This window comes from Sceloporus occidentalis, unplaced genomic scaffold (genome assembly GCF_023333645.1).
Source record: "Sceloporus occidentalis isolate IW3139 unplaced genomic scaffold, rSceOcc1.0.p SCAF_8, whole genome shotgun sequence".
NCBI lineage: Eukaryota > Metazoa > Chordata > Lepidosauria > Squamata > Phrynosomatidae > Sceloporus > Sceloporus occidentalis.
Window position 1 is genome coordinate 13,405,632 of NW_028316988.1, and position 21,727 is coordinate 13,427,358.

The window sequence follows — 21,727 nt, forward strand, 5'->3', positions numbered from 1 at the left end:
TGAACAAGCTCCCTGCATGTAGATAAGTAACTTATTGGGAAGCAGGCTGAGGCAGACGTTTCCTTGAGGCTTTATTTTTCTATGAACAGGGATTTTTGTTTTGTTTTGTTTTCCAAAGAGAAGGGTTGTTCATTTACAAAATGACTCAGGCCAGTCACATAATAGTTAGACTAGGCTTCATTTTCTGAACTTAATATTGAAAGGCAGAACCTTTCTAAGTAAAAAGAAATAAGGAAAAACCAAAGCGTGCCAAGCAATGCATCTTGGAAAGTTGCCTAGCCCTTTAAAGTTCTATTCCAGACAGAAGCCACCTCCTGGCTCTGTTGCTATGTACATCTCCTTCATCTTAGCAACCGTAGCTCTCCATCCTTACTCTTAAAGAGCCCCGTTGCAGTCTCTCTTTTAAAAAGGTTCCTATCACTTCTTGGCCTTATACTCTTGGCTTGGGCAAGCCAAAACCAAAACTGAAGCAGGTGCAATGGCACCCAAAAAGAAAGCTGGGCGCAAGAAGGAGGAGGCCGCCAAGGAGCCAGAGATTGATGATGATATTGTGCCTGAACACAGCCGGGAGTTTTACTTGATTCAGATCCGGGATTTGGAGGGACGAGTAGCCAGGTGGGTAAATGGACCTTTGCATATGTTATGCGTGCATCATCTATTTCTCTCTCTCTCTCTCTCTCTCTCTCTCTCTCTCTCTCTCTCTCTCTGTGTGCAAGAGAGTGGGTAAGTGTGTAAATGTCTGTGTCCTCTGGAGGGGAACTGACAGAGGATGTGATTGGAAAAGTTACTTTTGGGTCTATGATTCCCTATCTAGCATAACTTCAGTGAGGCCCAACAGCTTGATCCTAGTTATGGTATAACTTAATGCACATAATATTGGTGATAACAGAAACATCAAATTCAGGAAATGACTGGACCTCCAACATGGCCTCCCACATTTCGTGGATGAAAAGTGGGGCAGGTGTGGCCATGCAGCATTACAGTGTGGGCCAAGATGGAAAATTATTGATGAGGAAGAACAAACAGGTTAGGAGAGACTACCACAGTTTGCTTTTGCCTAGGTCTACAGGGAAGAGTAGAGATTTTGCCCTCTTTTGCACGCAAACTAAGTTTGCACTTTAAAGTCAGTTTGCAGCAATTGAAGAAAGACAAGGACAAAGGGGGAAAGAGGAAGGAACAGAGCTAGAAACGGATGTTGTAAAAGCAGTTGGAAAAGTGGGATATGGAGGATTAATGAGGACTGTCCCTGTGAAATCAGAATAGTTGGAGGCTATGCAACAACCCTTGGAGGAGCCGATGAGGCTGAGAGAGAGTGACTGACCCTAGGTCACCCAGGGAGGTCAGGGCTCAGTATGAATTTTAACATGGATCTCCGGAGTCTGGGTCTTGAAACTTTAACCAGTGCACCACTTTGGCTTTGATTTAACTGGTTTAGCTCACTGGTTTAGGTACCAGAAGAAGTGGGACGAGTTGCAAGTGAGTGAGGAGCTCTTCCATACAGAATACGAAAAGATGGTCAGGGACAACAAGGAGATTGTGGCCTTTCTGAAGAAGACGCTCAACCAGCGAGTGGACGAGATCGCAGACCTTACCATTCAGCTCCAGAATCTGCAACTGGCCAAGGACACCGAGAAGGATGCCTTCGAGGCCCAGTTAGCCCAGCTCAGGCATGAGTTTCAGGAGACCAAGGATGTCCTGACTTCAGAGAACATGACACTCAGTAAGACATGTGTGCTGGGATTGGAAAAATCAGGAGGGGAAGGTTTAGGGCAGGGGTGGGCAACAGTCGGAGGTTAGTGGGCTTCTCTGTCCATTTTCCCCACATTTGGTTTAAAGCAAGGATGAAGAGTCTCTTTCAAGCTCTTTCTCTTTCAGTTCCTGCTGCTGCCAGGAAATACCAAGTGTATGCCAGAGGAAGTGAATGGCAAGCCACCTTTCAGTACTCCTTGTTTAAGAAAACCATAGCAAATCCATTGGGGTGCCATAAATTAGCAGGCGATAGGAGAGCACCTTCCTTATGTTTTAATAGTTCTGGATTTGACTATTAATCTCCACCCCAGTTCCATCCCCAGTTTAATCTTGGGCAATAGACTAGGGAGTGTGTCTTTGTGGAATTCAAGGTATTTTGCTTAAGGGCCATCTCTCTGTCTCTCGGCCAGGTACTAGGTTAGCTGGTCTGGAGGAATTTCGGCTCCAGAAAGATGAGGTCATGGCCAAATTTGCTGAACTCGAAGGTCAACTGACAAAACAGAAAGAGGAGCACAAGGCTACCGTTTATAACATGGAGAAGAAAGCGGTGATTGATAAAGAGAGGTGTGTACTGCAGAATGGGTTGACTGAGAGGATGGTTACTTTTTTACTAGCTGTTTATTGAAAACAAAGGACATATGTCAAGAGTGGGGAGATGGAGAACCCAGGTGTGTAACTAGTTACAACAAACTACTACTTGCAAGTAACTAATTGTAACTTCCTTGGCATATGCCAAAGGGTTCCCATCAGATGTACTTTGGATGCTTTTCCGATGCTGGAACAGAACAGATGCTGGGCAGTTACTCCTTGCTAATTCCTACATGAAGCTCGGAAACGCTATCTTATCACAGAGACGGGGAACCTGTGTCCTTTTGGATGTTGTCAGACTGCATTTCCTATGATCCTGCTGGAGCCTGACAGGCCTTGCACTCTGTCAACATCTCAAAGGGGGCCGTGTTTCCCTCTCACCAAAGACACTCTGATGCAGCTGACACTTCCTCCCTCCTCTTCCTACCAAGGCTAAAGAAAGACATGCTGCACCGTGTAAATGCCGTGGCGGCCGAGTTCCGAAAAGTCTCCAACAACCAGATGGCAGAGACCACCAAGCGCACCATCCGGGAGAATGTGGCCATCAGCATCCAGCTGACCAAGATTACGGAGCAGAGCCTCCAGCTCATCCAGGAGAACGACCGGCTCAAGGAGGCCAATGCAGAAACCCTCAAGCAACTGCAGCTGCTGGAGCAGAACGAGAAGCTGATGGCCAAGAACAGCCTCAGTAACCAGAAGGTCAGGGTTTTCTCCTACCAAAAGGGAGGACATGGCTGGGCTTTACTTCACATCATGCTCCTAAGTCCTCCTCCTCCTTCCTTCATCCCATGGGGCTGCTGGTGCTAGTTGCCCTATTTCAAATGGACGTAGAAAATAAATGAATGAAATCACCATAAATAGGATCACAATTACTGAGATGATGATGACGACAGTGAGCTAAAAGCAGTTTAAAAGCACATAGTTGTTGTTTTTAATGTGCAGCATCTGCCTATTAAAATCCCCCTTTCCTCAGTCCACAGCAACTAGCCAATTGTTAAATACCTGCTTGAATAAATAGTTATTTGCCTGATGGCTTTCATGCCTACGGTACACAGATGATATGCATGCTCACCAAGAAGTGCAAAGAACTGCAGACCCAGGTGGAGGAATACATGAACATGAAGAAGGTCATGGCCCAAACACAGGAGAGAAATGAAATGCTGGAGAAACAGAATTCGGTGCTCCGGTGAGTGTTCCCGCAGTGAGCATTTTTGTTTGTAATATGAATGGCAAGAGGATCCTGTATTTAGGTTTGCTGCTAGGCTTCACTAAAGAGCCTTGGAAAACTTTTTTTGTACTACAACTCCCAGAATCCCCCATGCTGATACTTTTTTGGAGGGAGTTGGTGACTGTCGCTCCCCATATCTAGTGACAGTCCATACATTAATTGCACAGCTATCTCACTCACTATTCAGCTTTAATATTAATTGATCCAAACCCTCTAACATGTTACAAGAGGGTTGATGTTCTCAGTGAGCTCTCCCCACAATTCCAATACTATTTCTTTTGGCTAGACTGTTCCAGAAAATGGAAAGAGTGGGAAATCAAATTTCCTAGTAATATGGTTGGGAGCTACCTTTATAGTTTTGCTAAGTATTCTGAGGTGGCTTGGTCATGAATGGGCAGTTAAGAGCCATGAGCATTACAAGAGCCCTGCTTCCAAGGCGGAGTAAACGTTCTAGAATGGCTTTCTTGATAATGGAGCAGTGCATCCACTGTCAGTTTTGGACTCATCTTGGGACCAGGGGGAGTAGCTATTGGGGCTGTTATAAAAAATGACTGTACCATGACCTAAATGTCACTGGCTATTCGTTAACCAATTTTAATCATATTCTTCTCCCAGAGAGGAGCTGAACACCCTGAAAGCCAACGTAGCGCAAAAAACATCCGAGCATCAGGACCAAAAGAAGGCTCTCCAAGATGAACAGAACCGGAGGATGTTCACTGAGAGGGTGTTGAGACACATTGCCCAGGGCCTTAAGGAAGTGCTGGCGGTAAGACCTAGATTATCGACCATGTTGTTGTTGCTCTCAGGAGTTGTAGGACTCAGGGGAAGATGTCCTGAGTGTTGTGCTTAGGCAGCAAAAAAGACAGCAATTTTGGGGAGAGGGGGCAAGCAAAGTTTGATTTCTCTGTACGAAAATGACGATACAGAGGTTAAGACACCAAAACAATAGGATTTCCAGTAGAGGCACTATAATTCTGGGTTCCTCCAGATGTCGAACAATTCCATAATTATTGCAGTCCATGCACAACTTTACCTAGATGGATTTGTGTTATGCCTCCCCAATTGGGCACCTCCACCCCTTCCATGCTCTTCTTCCTCTCCAATCCTCTAGCAACAGCCATCGGATGAGGACGACGCTGACAGGTTTGACGTGATATTCCATGTGCGGCGTAACGATGCGCTCCTGAACATCCTGAAGCTTTTGAACCAAAGCATTGCGCGAATCGAGTCCATTGAGGTGCTCAGGCCTGCTGGTTTAGAGAGCAAGGTGGTCAGACTGGCGGCTGCAATAGAGGACAGGTAAGAAAATGGAGGAAAGTGGCACAGGAAGACAGAGGAGAATCACCTCCCGGCTGATATTTGTTGTTAGTTTATTGGCTTCTTTCCTGACTTTCTCCCTTGGGTGAAAATCCGGACATGTGTAGCCAAACGACATCTGAGCATGGTCAAGATGGCAAAAAGTTATCGGTGAGGAAAGCTAGGAGAGGCTGCAGCAGTATGCTTTTGCCTGAGCTGACTAGGAAGGGCACCATTCTGCTGTCTCCTTTACTCTCCTCTTCTCCGTTGAGTTAATTGAGCGCAAACTGCTTTTATACTTTGAACTCAGTTTGCAGTCCTGGAAGTAACCTGAGGACAAAGGTGGAAAAGGTGGGAGAGAGAAACTGGGACATTTTTAAAAGCAGCTGAAAAAACAGGAGGACAAAAGATTGATTGGGACTGTTGCTTTCAAACTGGGAGAGTTGGAGGCTATGGATTTAATCAATAAACCAGATTCAGATTAGAAGATACACTTCCTAACACTGGCATATATTGCGTGTAAATGTGTTTGTGTCTATATGTGCTCCCTGGGTTTTTTAAAATACTCTCATTCTGAACACCTGGATTGTACAGTATTTAGCAGAGAAGCTTCCACTCATGAACCATTTGAATGAGAAGATGGACATGTAGTTGGAATTTCTTTTAAAAGCCTTTGTCACTTGTAATTTTAGCATCCAGATTAACTGCTTGACTTTTCTGTGTGTGTTTTGGAGAGGGAGAGCTGGACCAATTGGTCAATGGACTTACTTTGGCTTTACAGTCCTATGCTGTGGTTCTTTTCTCTCTCAGCAGCCGCCCCGAATGGCACCTCAAGGCTTCCCACCTTATGTCGCATTACAATGTCATCAAAGTCCCAAAGCCTTATCCCGTCCACAGCATGCCTTCCATGAGCTCTGCTTCTCGGAATCAGATCGATACCCTCCGCCCCTATGCTAGTGCTACAGAGGTAAGATTGGCGACATGATGGAGAACCAAAATTGACTGGTATGAGGGAGGAGATTGGAAAGGCTGGCAGTGAGCAGAGGCAGGACATGGAAAGGTTTACTTATTCTGCATGGCCCTGTGGGCATGGCTTGCTGGGGGATTCTGGGAGGGTAGGCATATCTTATATATATCTTATGCTGTCTGCCCTGTTCCTCTGCAGCCTTTACTGACGGTATGGAGAGCTCAGATGTCAGAGGAAGAGGTCGCTCTGCCAAAGGAAGCTGTGAGTGTGGAGCCCAGCCTGTCAGAGACAGGGACCCAGCAGGCTGCAGAGGAACTGCATGATGAGTAGAGAAAGCAGAACAAATCTCCTTTATTTTGGGGGGTCTTTTGCTGCTCTCCCTCCCTCTGGGGGACAGTGGGAGATGGCATGGGCTTGTGGGGACTTTTTAAAAAACGTATGTAGAAAGGCTTGTGCAAAACTGTTTGATAAAAGTTACAGAACCAAGGATCTGTCCGAGTCAGAAACAAAAAAGTGAGTGAGGTATGGCATTGCTCTTGGATCAGTGAGTGAGTTCCTAAGAGATGGTGGCAACAGGTAGTTTGAATAAGGAATTACAATACGTACTTTAATGATTTCATTTTTCTACCCCAAAGAGTTTAATGCTGTTAAAGCTTACAGTTTCAAAAACACTGTTGTTGTTTTTTACTTTCCACTTTCTCAGAGGTAACTAAAATAGTTACTTTAGGGGTATTTTTTTTAAAAAAAAATCCAAATGTTGCTTGCATGTTGGTACAAAACACAATCTCCTCCCATCTACCCCATTGTTACTGCAATACTGAAAACAGAGCGTGACGTCGCAGCATGAGCCAGCACTTGAAACCTGCTGGGTCTTTCCCAAGCCCACCTGCCCAAGATTGAACCTGCAGCCTTCTGCAGGTAAAGCAGTGTTGTGGTCCTCCTTCAAACCTATACTTGCAACATCCATCCTTACCAGGACCAGTGTGGCTTCTACAAGGGCAGAGAGTCAGCAAGATTCAAATGTGGCTGACAGCAACTCTCAGACCCAGTTCTCACAGGGCTTTTGGGAAAGCCCTAGACCAGCCTTTTTACATAAAAAGGAATGGGCAAAACCATCTGTGAGTTTTTCTTGCCTAAGAAAAAAGCTACAAAATTCATGGGGTCACCATAAGTTGAAAGGGGACTTGAAGGCACACACACAATCTGTGGACAAGCATTCTCTGCAACATTATTTGTTGAATAGCAAATTATCCAGTAGTGAGGCTGGGTCACTGATACCTGGGAACTCTTGGTCTCTCCATTTCTCTGAGTCTGTTTTCCCCTCCTTCCACCGGTCTAGGAGTTTTACTTTCTCAGTTCAAAATCCTGTACCAGTCTAAGTCCCTTTCTGCCCAACCATATATCCCTAGCGACCCACAGCTCAGACAAGCTGCAGTCCGATCCAGCTACTTCACCCCTTAAAAAACAGCAAGCAAACATGTCAAATGACTACTTTCTTCTGGCCATCAGGCTCATAAATGCCCAAAGAGTTAATGATGGTTATGTGCCTCTGTCTTTGAGGGGTGCCTTGGCTGTTTCCTTTTTCTCAGAGGTATCTGGGTCCTTCTGGTTACTGTAATTCTGCTGGATGTGTCTTAGAAGCATCTCAGTTGCCTTCTCGAAGACGTGAGGTAAAAGTTTTTGCTCTGAGATGGTGAATCTGCTGAGAACGTAATGGTCTACAGAGATTTCCCCCACCGGCCGGCCGATGCCAACTCTGAGTCGGACCATGCTCTGAAAAAGTGGGGAGGAGAGAGAGAGAGAGAAGGAAAGAAAGAAAGGAGTTGAAATACAATTAATTCTGTTTAGTATCACAATTCCCAATTACTGGTGTTGGTTCTTCCATTTATCATGGTTTTTCTCATGCTTCTGATCAAGGGTAGGGAACTGTGGAGACCCAGTATGATGCGGTGGTTTGTGTGTAGGACTATGACTCTGGAGACCAGGGTTCGAATCCCCATTTGAACAAGGAAACCTATTGACTGATCCTGGGCAAATCATGCTCTCTCAGCCTCTCATTCCATCTTTCAAAATCCATTTAGTCTAATAAAAGGCTGGTTGGTTCCATGTGGGATTTTTCTACTTCCCTCTCCTCCTTTGCTTGACTATTTGCTTATGGAAAGATTGACATAGCTTGGATCGCATCCCTGTTCTGCTGCAGTTCTATGTAAGAGAATAGGGCTTATTTCTGTCTTTCCAAACTGATGGGCGAAGATCCAGGGTGGAAGGCATAGCTCCCTCCCTTCTGCCCTAGAGATGGAAAGGAATGGCATTCCAGCTATACATAAGCTTGGAGGCGCACAGATTCAGCAATGTTTTGGAAGTTGGCGTGTTTTGGGCTTGCCGCCAACCCATCTGCTTCCACTTTAAGTAACCGCCTCCTTGGACAAGGACGAAACGAGAAACAAGGCAAGGGGTGCAAAGATTCGTGACCAGTGTTAAGCTGAGCTCTGAACAGACATGGCTGCTAATACGCCACAATCCCATCTTTGGACAGCGGCCAAGGTTTTGTGTTACGGCCGCAAACAGAGACCAACCCTCCTCTGGCAGAAAAGGCTGGAGAGCCAAAGCGGAGACTTACATCAGAACGCAGAGAGCTGATGCAGGAACGGACTCCATTATGGCCCCTGAAAGAGAAAGAAACAAGACACTGGGATCTCTTGGCAGTCTTCCTGAAAAGAAATCCAACTCTTAAGAGAAGCCAAGGAACGCTTAGTCTACTATGCCATGGTTTTAATATCCTGGGCTGTTTCTGAGCTGTTAACCCTCGTTTCCCCAGTTTGGACCAAAAAATGGGAAAACTCTCACTAAAGACATCTTAATCCAATGGCTTGTTCCAAGAAGGGCAGAGCAAGCAGGCTGCACATCTGGGCAAAAATCCAGCTCATACTTCAGTTTGCTAAGCGGAGATATCATTGTGTTAGTTGCCTTATGTCTGGGGAATATGCAACCCTCAGCCTCATCCCCCCAGAGACAACAAAGGAAGGTGGGGAAATCCAAAAGGGATGGAGTGATGGTAAGAGGAGAAGGGATCAGTTCAGACTCATCCTTCTCTAGCAGTCCACTGGGCAGGGAAGAAGAGAGGAGAGAGAGAGAGGAGGAAGAAGAGAGGAGAGAGCAAAAGAAAAAGAGGAGATACAGAAAGACACAGCAGAGAGACAGAAGAAATGAATGTGGCAGGGAGAAAGAAAAGGAGGTGAGAAGCACAGGTAGAAGAAAAGCAGTGAAAGTAGTATAGAAAGATAAAAATACAAAAGTTATGGGAAAGAAAGAGAGTGGCAGAAGGGAAGAAAAAAGTGGCAATGGAAGAAAGAAAGGATGCCCTTGCTTTTGTCTGGCTTGCTTCAGTTCTCTGGCTGCCATAGTGCCTTCCTGGTCTCATGTTCCTCAGTAACCGATATGGACAACAATTGCCTCTGAGACAAGATAATCTATAGCCACCCTGACTAGTAGCCATCAATGACATTATCCCTTCATTTATCTGTTGTAACTCCCTTTTAAACCTTTGCCAAGTTGGTGGTCCTCATTGCATCTTGTGGCAGAGAAATCCACAGTGTCATTCTGTGCCATGTGAAGGAGCACCTGCCTCCATCTCCCTCCAACACCCCAGAAACCAGGTACGAATTCTGAAGAAATCCCACAGTTAAAAAGTAGGTACCTTGCGCTGCCTCCCATCTTCATTGCCACCTTCCCCAGGGGCTTGTCTAGGTCGTCGTGAACCAGGTAAATGTTCTCAACCCCCAGCTTGTATGTTTCCACTTGAAAATAAGAAGATCCAGGAGGTTAGAAGGGATACCTAGCATTCTGCCGCAGTACAAGGAGGCTGGATGCAGTTCACAAGCATCAAAGAAGAGGAGACACAGGAGATGTGTCTCCTAGGGACGACCGCACATTCTCCTTCACAAGGGCAAAAAATGATCGGTCACTGGGATCTTTTAGAAATGTGCAGCTGAACCCAAAAGGTGTAGCTGGAAGGAAAAAGTGTGGTGGGAAAGCAGGCAGACGTGTGGTTGTTGGGAAAATGGAGGTGGGGGAAATTCAACACATGTTACGCATCAAGGTTAGGGTGCTGGAATGGAAATTTATCACCGCATGAACACATAGAAACCCTGGCTGAAATCTTTAAAGCATTCAAGGATAATAGTGAACCTATTTGGAAAAGAAAAAAGTTTTGAGAGATTTGGCAAGTCAGCAAGAAAAATCAGTGGATAACTCTGTTACTGAGCTAAGGCAGATTCCTGAAGGAATCATGACTGTGGGTTCCTATGGAGAAACTGTTAATAGTGTGTGAGGAAGGACTTGGAAAAAGTCCTTCCTGGCTTAAAGCGTGTGAATGACAACATGATCTAAACAATTTTTATTTAGAAGTAAGCTTCACTGTTCCCCAGGCTAGTATGTTTGAGATGTCAGACCTTCTGCCCCTTGGTTTTAATTGGGATTAGTTGGAAGAGAGTAAGTACTTGGCTAAAGAGAACGCATAATACCCTCTAAGTGCCCCAATGTGTAAGGGACAGTCGCTCTGTCCTCCCACTTCCCAGATGTCAGAATAATGTTTTGCAAGCCCTCAAAGCGGACGGTCAGCATGATATAAAAGGGGCTCTTCTGCCCTCTGTCGGGCAGAACAAGAATGATGAGAGTAAACTAATGGCTTCCAAACTTTGGTCCTCCAGGTGTTTTGGACTTCAGTTCTCAGAAGCCTGAGCCAGCTTGGCCAATGGTCAGCAATTCTGGGAGCTGAAGTCCGAACGCATCTGGAAGAATAAAGTTTGCAAACCACTGGTGTAAACCATAGAGGTGTGTTACTATTAGGATCGTTACTATTTATTCCAGTTTTATTTCTAGCCTCTCCTTTTCTTCCTCACTTTGCCATCTTGACCACATCCTGATGTTGCTTGGCCACCTGTATCCTAGTTTTCATGTCGGAGGGTGCGCAACCACTACACCAGGAGAAAGGGAAGGATAGGTAAGCGTAACTCGGAAGATGATGAGGAAGCGAATCTCTCTTACCGGCCCCAGCAACGGAGAGTCCGTTGACGTTCATGAACCTCCGGGGCTTCATCAGCACGAGCTCCATGTCTCCCAGTCTGGCTATGGCTATATCCGCGTGGCACTGGCGGTCCATTTCCCACTGGTTGCCCACGTTGAGCTTGTCGGCCAGATGGCTCAGCACCGCCATTCCCACGCTGTGGCGGGTGCCGCGCATGCTGTAATTTCCCAGTCCGGCCACCTGTAAACAAGACGCAGGTTGTTAGTGGGAGGCAGAGATGGTCAGTTTAGGAATGTGCATCTCTTCAACCTCTAGGCAGAAAGTTAACCTTGTTCTGGAATTCCTTTTTCTTGCCGAACACGGCGAGGCCTCCATTTTGGACGACCGGACGGCCGCCAGATGCAGCCATTTAGCATCCAAGACTATGTTGAAGGATGAGGATGCTACCTGAAACGGGGACTTTATTCTCAAAGGAATCCTTCCATCCAAGGAAAGGTAATCCTACCCACCTTGGTTTCTATGGACTTGCTTGGCCTTAGCAAAGCAGGGGTCAGTTTTTGGCCCCACCACGGCCCCCAATTTCCCCCCAAAACACAACGCAGAAGCGACTGGCCATCTCCTTCTGTAAGGCTTTTCATTGTACAGTCAAGCCCTCCACATTTGTGGCTTTGGCTATTTGCGGCTTTGATTCCTACGTTCTCTCTAGGAATATCTAGGTTCTCCAGTGCAACTCTATGGTCAACCTTAACTAAAAGTTGTACTGAAAGAACTAGAGAGTCCTAGAGAGAAGACGCCACTAGGGATTTGGAGCTCCCCCAGCACAACTCTGTGGTCAGTGTCTGGCAGATGTTGACCACAGAGTTGCCCTGGAGGACCTAGAGATTCCTAGAGGTAAAGCAGGTTCCAGTGTGGTTTACATTGCTAGGAACTACCACTCTCGCCCCGCAAATGGGCGGCTGCCCATTGGGAACCGGAAGTGTGGGGTTGCGTGGAACGAGAGGTCCTTATCTCTATGATCCGGAAGTATTTATCCCGCACCGGAAGTGCCATTAAAACCCTTTAATTTCCCCTTACCAGCACTCGCTTCCCAGCATTCCGCAGCTCGTCTTTGGGGTGATGCATGGCCCTCCTTAGGAGCCTCCCGACGTACCGAGAATGCAGCATCATTTCTTTCAAAACTCTCTGATTCCCCTCTTCCTAGAGAGGCCTCTGATGGTCTTCTTCCGGGCGCCGGCCTCCCAACTTGAAAAAGGGAACAGGCCCAGCGGCCGCTTTTTTCTCCGCCCTCATTGTGACGTCACCGCCAGCGCTGACCTATCGCTGAAAGCCTGGCAAGAGTTGGTTTCAGAGAGCGCGGCCGCCATCTTTGTTGTGGGCGGAAGTGGAACCCCTTGCTTTGAAAACAATGCTGGTTTCAATCAGAGCAGGAAAGAAGGGCTATTATTATTATTATTTCTGATTTATGGACACCATTTATGTTCATTCATCTCCCACAGAAGGAAAATTAATGCAGCAGAGACTATAACCATTTATATATAGAGAGAAGCTGGATTCAGGAAAGGCAGAGGTTTCCTTCCTTTCAGGCAGTCTTAGGCCTGTTACAGACAGCCAAAATAAAGATGCTTCGAGTCACAGTGGAGATATAGTGTTTCAATGATGCATGCGTCCTAAGAGTCCAGAAGCTACACCAAAGCCATGCTCCAGTCCTTAGGGCTGGAGTGTGGCTTTGGTGTGACTTCTGGACCCTTAGGACGCATGCATCATTGAAACACCATACCTCCACTGTGACTCGAAGCAGCTTTATTTTGGCTGTCTGTAACAGGCCTTAGAATCACATTGGGCTTTTTAGCTGCTGCGTCACACTATTGGCTCATGTTCAACTGAGGTCTGCTAGGACTCCTAGATCTCTTTCACCTGGCTTTAACGAGGCTTACTATACATCTGAAAAGGATCTAGGGGTCCTAGTGGACCCCGAGTTGAATGTGAGTCAACCGTGTGACGTGGCAGCTAAAAAGACCAATGCGATTCTAGGTGGCATCAACAGAGCCACTCTGTTATGCTTTGGTCAGGCCTCACCTGGAATAACACTGTGTCCAGTTCTGGGCACTATCATTCAAAAAGGATGTTGAGAAACTGGAGCGTGTCCAAAGGAGGGCCAACAAAATGGTGAAGGGCCTGGAAACGATGCCTTATGAGGAGAGACTTCTCTCTCTCTCTGACTTTGCTTTGCGTGTTGGTGACTAAAAAGGCCAATTCGGGATAAACAGGTCCGGTTGCAGAAAGAGACTTGGGGAAATGAGTATGTATAGCTGGAGAAGAGACAGTTAAGAGGTGATATGATAGCCCTGTTTAAGTATTTGAAGGGAAGTCCTAATGGGGATGGAGCAAGCTTGTTTTCTGCTGCTCCAGAGAATAGGACACAATAGAGCAATGGATGTAAACGACAGAAAAAGAGATTCAGGCCATATATTAGGAGGAAGTTCCTAACAGTAAGAGCTGTTCGACAGCAGAATATAATCCCTCGGAGAGTGGTAGAGTCTCCTCCTTTGGAAGTTTTAAAACAGAGGCTGGATGGGGCTGCTTTGATTGGGAGTTCCTGCATGATGGCAGAAGGGGGTTGGACTGGATGACCTTTGCTTTGGGGTCTCTTCCATTTCTATGATCCTGGAGCAGATGCTGATTTTCTCCTGGGATTCCTTAGTGGGCGCTAGAGGGCGCTCTAACACAAAGGATCTCGGTGGACGCCAGTTTTCAGTAGCTCTCTTTCTCCCTCTAGCGGCCGCTCTGAGAACAGCAGCCACCTGCCAGACTGTTTTCTTTCTGGTTCGCTTGGCAACCAAAGAAGGCCCAGTTGCAGAGAGAGTCAACTATGGAGGAGGAGGAGGAGAAAGAGAAAGAGGAGGAAAAGAAGGCAGAAGGTGTTAAACAAAAGGTGAACCAACCCAGATACATGTTGGACTACAGCTCCCAGCATCCTCTAGCCAGGATGCTGAGAGCTTCAGAAAGAAAACCAGCTTCCCCAAGCTCTCTGACTAAGACCCTATAAATATAAAACAATGTCCTGTGATTTTTGCTCCACCTTGACTGACCTTCCCCAGCTAGGTTCAGTCCATTGACCTTCAAGTCTGTGGAACTGTAACTCCCATCATCCAGAGCTCATCAAGACTGCTTTTGGAGGGGGGTGCTATAAAACCCTATTAAACAATTTCCATCTTGGCCATGATTCGGCCCATTGACCACCAGGTCAGAGTTGTAACTCCCATTGTCCAGAGGTCATCTAAATTGCTTTTGGGGTCTGTGACCCACAAAACCCACAAAGCTGGCTGTTACCTTCATACTTCAAGGATGACCCCCCATTCGTTGTTAAAGCGCATGTTTCCGCAGGAGGTGAAGATGGCGACTGTTTACCTCGGATTCTTCCCCACCGGCGTCACCCAAGAAAAACTTGAAGAAGCCCGCGAGAAATCCATCCGTCGCATTTTTGGGTCCACCGATACCTTGCGCTTTATGAAGAGCAGCCAGAATGTGGGGACTTACAAAGGCATCCTGCAGAAGAAGACAGAAGAGCAGTAAGCATCCCTTTATCCCCTCTTTTCATGGTTTTCTTTTCAGGGTAAAGCTACATTTTCCTAAGTTTCGAACTGGAAGGGACCCCAAGGACCAACTCCCAGCCACCACATGCTGCTGTGAACCATCCTGCATTTCTTGTCAAGTTCTTTTAAGATTGTTTTGGTGCCAGCTGCTGTTTTTGTCTCGTTCTTCAGCTGCCAGGAAGGGAACCAGTACTTCTCTCAGGGAGAATGGGAAAGAGCCATCACCTGCTTTTCCAAAGCCTTGAATCTGGACCCTAAGAAGGTAACAGAGGGCTGGGAGATGTTGGGTGGATTTTCAGAAGCAAAACAAGTACAGGCATATCTTACACCCAAAACACACCGCAGTCATAATCCAGTTTGAGACCGCTTTAACTGCCTTGGCTCAGTGCTAGGGAACATTGGGAATTGTACTTTATTGCAGCACCAGAGCTCTCTGACAGAGAAGGCTAAATGTCTCACAAAACTACAATTCCCCAAATTCTTCCCTAGCATTGAGCCAGGGCAGTTAAAACGGTCTCAAACTGGATTGTTTCTGCAGTATGTGAACTGTGAACATTTATTTATTTATGCAGTATGTTTTGGAGATCCACTTGTCCAGGAGTGGTAAATCCACTCTCGGTCCCACAGGTAAGAATCCACCTTGTAAGAGTCCACCAAACGTGGGAACCCTCTAGATGCCCTTATGGTTTCTATACATGGGTTTATTTGTATGCTCCCACCACTGGACACTGCTGCGCTAACTGAGTTGAAACTACTTTTGCACTTTTTACTCAGACTGCAGCAAGTAAAATAAGCAGAGGACAAGGGAGAAGGAGGAGAGAGAAACAGCTGAAAAAGCGGGAGGGCAGAGGATTAATAGGACGGTCCCTACCAAACTGCGAAGTTGGAGGGTGTGAGAAGGGGCTTCTCCTGAGATCTGAATGCGGGTTCTGCTCCGCAGGTGGAACTGTATGAGCAGAAGGCCGAAGCTTTCCTTCAGCTCTGTGACTTCCAGTCCGCCGTGATGCATCTCCGGAAGGCCTATTCCATGTCGCCGAGGAAGGAGAATATCAGCGCCCGCCTTGCCTTCATTTTGCAGCTACAGGTGAACCATGCGTGGCAGGGATGGGCAACCTGCGGCCCTCTCAGGAGCTTCTTGGACTGCAGCTCCCATCTTTCCCTACTTTGGGCAAAAACATACGACGAACCACATGTTTGCTCCTGCCCTCACATCTCTCTCTGTCTGTCACTGCTGTGTTTGTATTTTTCGGACAAGGAAATGGCATTTTTCAATACTACAACTTCCAGAATCCCCCTATCTGGCATGAGAAATGTAGTTAGAAAAAAATGCCACATGTCCAACTCTGTGTCTGTATCATATTTTTAATGCATTTGTTGTGCTGGCTTGCTGTCGTAGGCCCTTCTAAAATGGAAAGTGGCAGCGAAATGGGTGTGGAGATACTTAAATCAAATAGGGAAAACGGAGTCAATTAGGGCCCTGTTCTTTTTTCGCCCCACTCAGCATTCAATCGTGACGTCTGTCCTGTGTTCAAATTTGCAGGGCCAGTGTCTCTATGAGCAGAGTGCCTACTTGGAGGCCTTGGAGGCCTTCACCCACGCCTTGGAACTGCAGCCTAGGAATACATTTTTTCGCATGAGGAGGTGAGAGCAAACAAAACCTGGTTTTGTCTCCTTGGATGTTGCGTGGCCACATGTGTTCTGCTTTTCTTCTATCAAATGTGAGTGGGCACCTAAGATCTGTAGCCCTGCCTTAGCCTTCTCTTTCTTCCCCCCCAGCATTGCCTGCTTAGGTGCCTTGAAACGATACAACGACTGTCTCCAGATGGTCAACGAAGAAGTTGCTCAAGAGAAGAAGAACCCAGACCTCTTTGTCCTGAGGGCTCGACTCTATGAACATTTTGGGAAGGTAAAACAAGTTGCCCAGGTCCCCTTTTAGTTTGTGAGGAAGCCACACATCTCTTGTTTTTCTCCACATTCTGGAGGTTTGTTTTGCCATCTCCATCAGCGACCGCTGGGGATATCCGTGGTCTTGCATGCACTCTATGTTTGAGTCTGAACTTGGAGGGAGCTACCCCAGTTACTGAAATCTGTAGTCTTATGAGACATTTAGCCTTCACTGTCAGAGAGCTCTGGGCCCACAACAAACTACATTTTCCGCAATTCTATAACACTGAGCCATGGCATTTCCTGAGTAGTGTCAAATTGGGTTATTTCTGGAGTGTGGATGCAGCCCTACAAGATGCCAGCTTGCCCAAACTCTCTGAAGCAGTGGTTTCTTTCTCACTTTTCCCTCAAAGGTTACCTTGTGTTTCCACAACCTTCAAGATGCCATTGCGTTAGAACCAGGGCACACCGAAGCTTTGACCATGCTGAGTAATTTGAAGAAGGAGGCTCAGAAATCCAGGGACCAAGCCGTGAACAAGGCGGTGAAAGGAAACCTGAAAGCAGCCCTGCTGAAAATCAACCGGGCCATAGACTACAACCCTCTGGATGCAAATTACTACCTCTTCAGGTACTAGTAGTGTAATGGCAAACTTCCTAAAATGACAGCAATGTTGGATCCATATCAACAAAGCAGCAGCTTGCATTTATACTGGGAGGACATCTTTTGTAAAGCCAATGGCTCTTGTCTTTTCAAGCCCAAGGCAAGACTGAGCCCCAAATTATTTCCCATTACAACAGCGTTGAAGTCACAACAATATTAGCCATTTCATATTGCACACCTATAGCAACGTGGTTCCATTTTAATTGCTGCGGTTGCAGTAGTGCTGTCTGGCTGCTACTTTTGCCCTTCTCTGGGTGATGTCTTTGGCAGAGGAAGCATCCTGAGGAGGCTGAAGGACTTCAGTGCAGCCATCGATGACTACCTCAAAGCCGTGGAGCTCAGCCAGGAGGAGGAAGGCAGCGAGGTCCGGTCCACAGCCCAGAAGCAGATGCTGCTGACGTACAATGACTTTGCGGTGCACTGTTACGGCAAGGGTTGCTACGAAGAGGCTGTCCTTCTCCTCAACAAAGCCATCAAGGGGGAGAAGAATGAGAAAGGGCTCTACATGAACAGAGGAGGTACGAGGAATATATCACATTCCCCCACATTTGGGCTTGACAAACACAGGAATGTGGACTTATCTGAAATTGACTTTGGCCCTCGAGGTGACATAGCTTTTGTTGTGGATCAGTGGTTTGAATTGTCATATCTGCTAAGTCAGTGGTTTTCAGTCTTTAGTATAGATCTTGGATTTTAACTCCCAGAAGCCCCAACCTATTTGCCCAATGGTTGGGGATTCTGGGAGCTGGGGTTCAAAACACTAGAGGACCAAAGACTGAGAACTACTGCTTTAGATGTTGATGGACTGGAACTTGGGCCATTCTTCACCATTGGCTTTGCTGGCTAAGATCAATGGGAACCTAATCACCTCTAGAAGGGAACATAATGGGGAAAGTAATTTACCCTTTTCCTGCAGGTATCTGTGAAATCAGTTTAACCTGCCTACCATTGTGGAGCCTCCCTGCCCCAAACTCACACGCTTTAAAAGCAACTCTGGGGTCCCTGAGTGCCTCCCCTCCTCTCTCCCCAATCCAGACTGCTTTCTCAAACTGGGTGAGCTGAACTTTGCGATGGCCGACTACCAGCAAGCCCTGGAGCTCAAGCCTTTGGACCCTTACCTGCAGAAGCGCATTGCTTGGCTACACAATGAAATGGGACTTCAGGATTTTCAAGAGAGGTAGGTTAGGATTTATGGGTGCTTGGCATGTTTCCTTTTGGGGCACATTGGCACCTTGCCCCAAAAGCGCCTACCAAAGAGGTGACAAAATATATCTATGGAGTTCTGAACCTTGGCAACACGCATGTGTGAAGTTGTACTGAACCCCTGTATCCCCATAGCAGTCATTCTTTGTATCTGTGTAACATTATCTTTGAACAGTCCACAGACATTGCATCTTGGTAGTACTCACAGCAATGTTGTAAATTAGGTAACCCAGTACTCTGCCCTCTCTTTCCTCTCTCAATCTGTTCTCCCTTTCAGGCGATACTGGCAGGCTGAATCGCATTTCTCCTGCGCCATTGAGAATAACCCACGTGAGGTGAAGTATTACCTGCATCGGGCCAAGAGCCGCATGTTCCTGCAGGAGCTGATGGGCACCAAGGAAGATCTTGCTACGGCTCTCCTCCTGGACCCAGGGAGAGCGGAGGTATCTGCCTCACCAAATTCCTCTTTATGCATTAATGATGATCCTTTTCCATCCACTACTCAGACACAAACTTGCACTGCATTGTGGGTGTGGGCAGTGAAGCCTCATCACGGATGATACATGTGCTAAAAGAGCAGTGACTACCAGCCTTTGGTCCTCCACATACGGATGGGCTTCAACTTCCAAAGGCCTTCATCCAACATGGCCAATGGGTCAGGGATCCTGGGAGCTGAAATCCAAACATTGGTGACCATTCTGGTCAAGAATAGTGGAAAGGCAAAAGGGGAGAAGAAGAGGATAGGCAAGAATGTGAGTGAGAGAGGCAAGGCTGAAGTACACCCTTTAGGGGTAATGGGGTTATATTGTTTATTTGGAGTACTTATACCTTTCATTTGAAATAGGCTTGAAGGGTGGCTTACAAGTCATTAATTTGAGACTTCTCTGCCCTCCATCTTATAGTCTAGGTAAGTCATGGCACATAAGGTAAAGGGAATGGCATTGGAGAAGGAGATTAAGTCCAGCAGATAATGGCTGCTCCTCTCCCTCAAAGATACTAATAACAGCTGGAATATGGAGGGAAGGCTCTCACATGGGACCAAGGCATGATAGAAACCAGACCAGTGGATTAGAGTCCAAATCACCCAGGAGTCATCAGCCAGGCAAAGGTTGCACCGAGGATGATAGGAAGCGACAAGAATTGTCCTTTCTGTTTAAACTGCGCCTCTTCTTTAACTCCCCTCATTCCCATTTTTTCCTTTTTCAGACCCACACTTTGGTCCATAACTTCTTCCCAGGGGAGCAAATCCACTCAATCGTCAGCGGTAAAATTGGGGACCTTGCCAGAGCTCTTCTGGACCGGAGGCTGGCAGCCTGTCCAGGGCACAGTGCCCCGTCTAACCGTGAAGGGTAAAGGGACACAATATTGTGGTGTTATTGATTTAGTCAGTGGTGATGGTGGTGGGGAGCTCCTCTCCATGAAAATAGTGGCTTCAAGGGAATGATTATTCAACAGGAACCGCACCTTGCCTTGCCTGGTGCAATTCACAATAATTATCACAAAAATTGCAGAAGCATGCACTTTAGAAATGCACTAAATGTCCCATTGAGTTTGGCTGGAGTCTTGGCTTACTTGCTTCAAAACCCTTTTGGGATTAAGCCACCCAGAAAAGAATAGAAGATTGTTATCATGTCTCTAGGTTGGGTTCATATGTACCAGGGAGTGCATGCCAGCTTTTAGCACAACTTTGTTCTGCAAAGCTTCCAGTTTTGCTTTTTCCCTCTTCCACCTTTCCTCAGTCTGGAATCCAAAGGGAGAAAATCACCAAAAGACATATATATTGAAAACAAAGACCCAGAGATGGCTGAGGAAGAGGAAGAGAAGAAGAAGAAAGAGAAGCAGCCGGATTCTGAAGAGAAGAAGCTGTATGAGAAGGTCATTGCTTGCCAGATGAAGACTAACAAAGTAAGTCTCCCTGCCTCCCTTTAGTCCCAGTACAGAGGAAAACACTTCTAGAATGCAGCAGCATAAATGATAGCATCATGATATTACAAAATAGAGATTTGAAAAATACAGGTTTTACTTTCTCCCCAGCCATGGAGGAAAAAAAAGCCCATAGTCAAGTAGGCAATGTATTGCATTGTCTTCTAGAATTATCTTTCTATGTGGAATCTTTTTCTGGGGGAGTCTTTGAAAACGAGAGTGTGCTGGCCACTAGTTTTCATCCTTTGTGCCTTTTGGGGCGAATCACAACAAATCCATTGCAAGTAAAATTACTTCTCTTTGCATTAGAAGCTTAGATTGTTGTAAAGTTTTAGAGATGTCAGCAGCAGAGAAGGCCTTTATGGTTGTCCCACACATCCAAATAAGTTGTTAAAAGTGCTCTGTTTTTTACTGATATGGTCTTGGTGCTATAGATTAATAATTCGCTCAACAAATCCTTGGTTGTTGCTTTGTGTCTGGCAGGTTAGCCAGGAAGTGAAGAAAGTGCTAGAGAAAAGGGCCTCTCTAGAATCACACGCTGTGCGTCTGGACCGATACCCAAGCCTTCCCGAAAAGGTGAGCTCAAAGGAACCGTACCAATGGAAGAAGGTCAGCCGTAGCACCATCCATTTCTAATCGCATCGCTCAGCGTCGCATTTTGGTGAAAGACTCGGCGGTGGTTTGCTGCCATTGTCCCACTAAACCTGGTTATCATCCTCTTGGTCAGTAGAAACAGAGTGTTTCATTTCTACTTCCAAGTCAGCAAGGCTGTGAAAGCTTGCTTCCAAAAAGCTAACGTGCCTGTCTTACAAACATCTCCTGCTAATCTCAAACGGGATTATGACCAACGGCTGGCATCACACAACACTCAGCCCTTCCATTTTGGTGAGTTCGAGAAGCCGTCTCCAACCACCTTGCTTTTCCCAATATTATTTTATTTAAGGTGCCACAGCTAAGCCCTTGAGTTGCTTCTATTTGTTGCAAAGAATACCATGAGGCAAGACAAAACTTTCTCAAGTATTCTAATCCCTTTGCAATTACTAAGAGCTGATTTCATAATGAAATCAGCCCTGAATGACCAGATAGTGCAGCTCTTTTCCAGTTCTGTAGTTACGGCCGATACCCAAGTTGCGTCAGTTTCAAAATGAGAACGTGAATGCCTTGTATCACAGACCAGGTCATATGTTTCTATATTAGCACCTCACTTCTCATGTAACATGGTCGCTTTAGACCTCTAAAAACAAATCCGTTCCTCCACCACCATCTTAAACACAATCCTGTCTTTCCAGATCTTGACACTTGCAGCTATCTTTTTTATAGTACCCAGTATTACATACCAAGCTTAACCAAGGGTCTTTGAGAGGTTGCAACCCCGTTTTGGAAAAAGTGGAGGTCGTTTGTATTTGCATTCCTTTCAATGCAGATGCACTTGTTTGTGGTTTTATTGCAGGGACGCTAATATATGTTGTTTTAAAAGGGTTGTGGAAAGTGTATAAACATTTGTGTGAGCAGTTTTAGTTCACGATGAAACACTCTTTCCTGCTGCAGTTTTCACTGACTGAGCATAACCAATGTATCTTCTGTGTTTATTTACAATAAAACAACATTT

General features: G+C 46.3%; 3 protein-coding genes across 6 annotated transcripts; 2 read left to right on the plus strand and 1 right to left on the minus strand.

Annotated features, from left to right (window-relative positions):
* Positions 1-34: 34 nt before the first annotated feature.
* LOC149307980 (cilia- and flagella-associated protein 157-like) lies at positions 35-6,466 on the plus strand. Of its 2 annotated transcripts, none has more exons than XM_089534830.1 (9): positions 35-615; positions 1,449-1,720; positions 2,160-2,313; positions 2,769-3,036; positions 3,393-3,523; positions 4,181-4,331; positions 4,677-4,864; positions 5,672-5,828; positions 6,027-6,466. In XM_089534830.1, the coding sequence occupies exons 1-9, from the start codon at positions 479-481 to the stop codon at positions 6,156-6,158; spliced, it is 1,590 nt and encodes a 529-aa protein (XP_089390956.1). In that variant the 5' UTR covers positions 35-478; the 3' UTR covers positions 6,159-6,466. The 2 variants fall into 2 exon arrangements, with proteins under 2 accessions (XP_089390956.1, XP_089390957.1); XM_089534831.1 differs by having other exon boundaries at positions 550-615; positions 1,436-1,720.
* PTRH1 (peptidyl-tRNA hydrolase 1 homolog) lies at positions 6,443-12,157 on the minus strand. Of its 2 annotated transcripts, none has more exons than XM_089534838.1 (5): positions 11,929-12,157; positions 10,875-11,094; positions 9,526-9,625; positions 8,449-8,494; positions 6,443-7,601 (listed from the first exon to the last, which is right to left on the minus strand). In XM_089534838.1, the coding sequence occupies exons 1-5, from the start codon at positions 12,019-12,021 to the stop codon at positions 7,368-7,370; spliced, it is 693 nt and encodes a 230-aa protein (XP_089390964.1). In that variant the 5' UTR covers positions 12,022-12,157; the 3' UTR covers positions 6,443-7,367. The 2 variants fall into 2 exon arrangements, with proteins under 2 accessions (XP_089390964.1, XP_089390965.1); XM_089534839.1 differs by lacking the exon at positions 11,929-12,157 and adding an exon at positions 11,183-11,263.
* Positions 9,466-21,699, plus strand: TTC16 (tetratricopeptide repeat domain 16). 2 transcript variants are annotated; one of them, XM_089534829.1, is made up of 14 exons: positions 9,466-9,484; positions 13,631-13,786; positions 14,239-14,423; positions 14,619-14,709; positions 15,388-15,531; positions 15,988-16,088; positions 16,224-16,353; positions 16,745-16,959; positions 17,263-17,510; positions 18,028-18,169; positions 18,473-18,638; positions 19,402-19,544; positions 19,935-20,100; positions 20,602-21,699. In XM_089534829.1, the coding sequence occupies exons 2-14, from the start codon at positions 13,724-13,726 to the stop codon at positions 20,752-20,754; spliced, it is 1,947 nt and encodes a 648-aa protein (XP_089390955.1). In that variant the 5' UTR covers positions 9,466-9,484; positions 13,631-13,723; the 3' UTR covers positions 20,755-21,699. The 2 variants fall into 2 exon arrangements, with proteins under 2 accessions (XP_089390955.1, XP_089390954.1); XM_089534828.1 differs by lacking the exon at positions 9,466-9,484 and adding an exon at positions 11,288-11,349.
* The last annotated feature ends 28 nt before the right edge of the window (positions 21,700-21,727 follow it).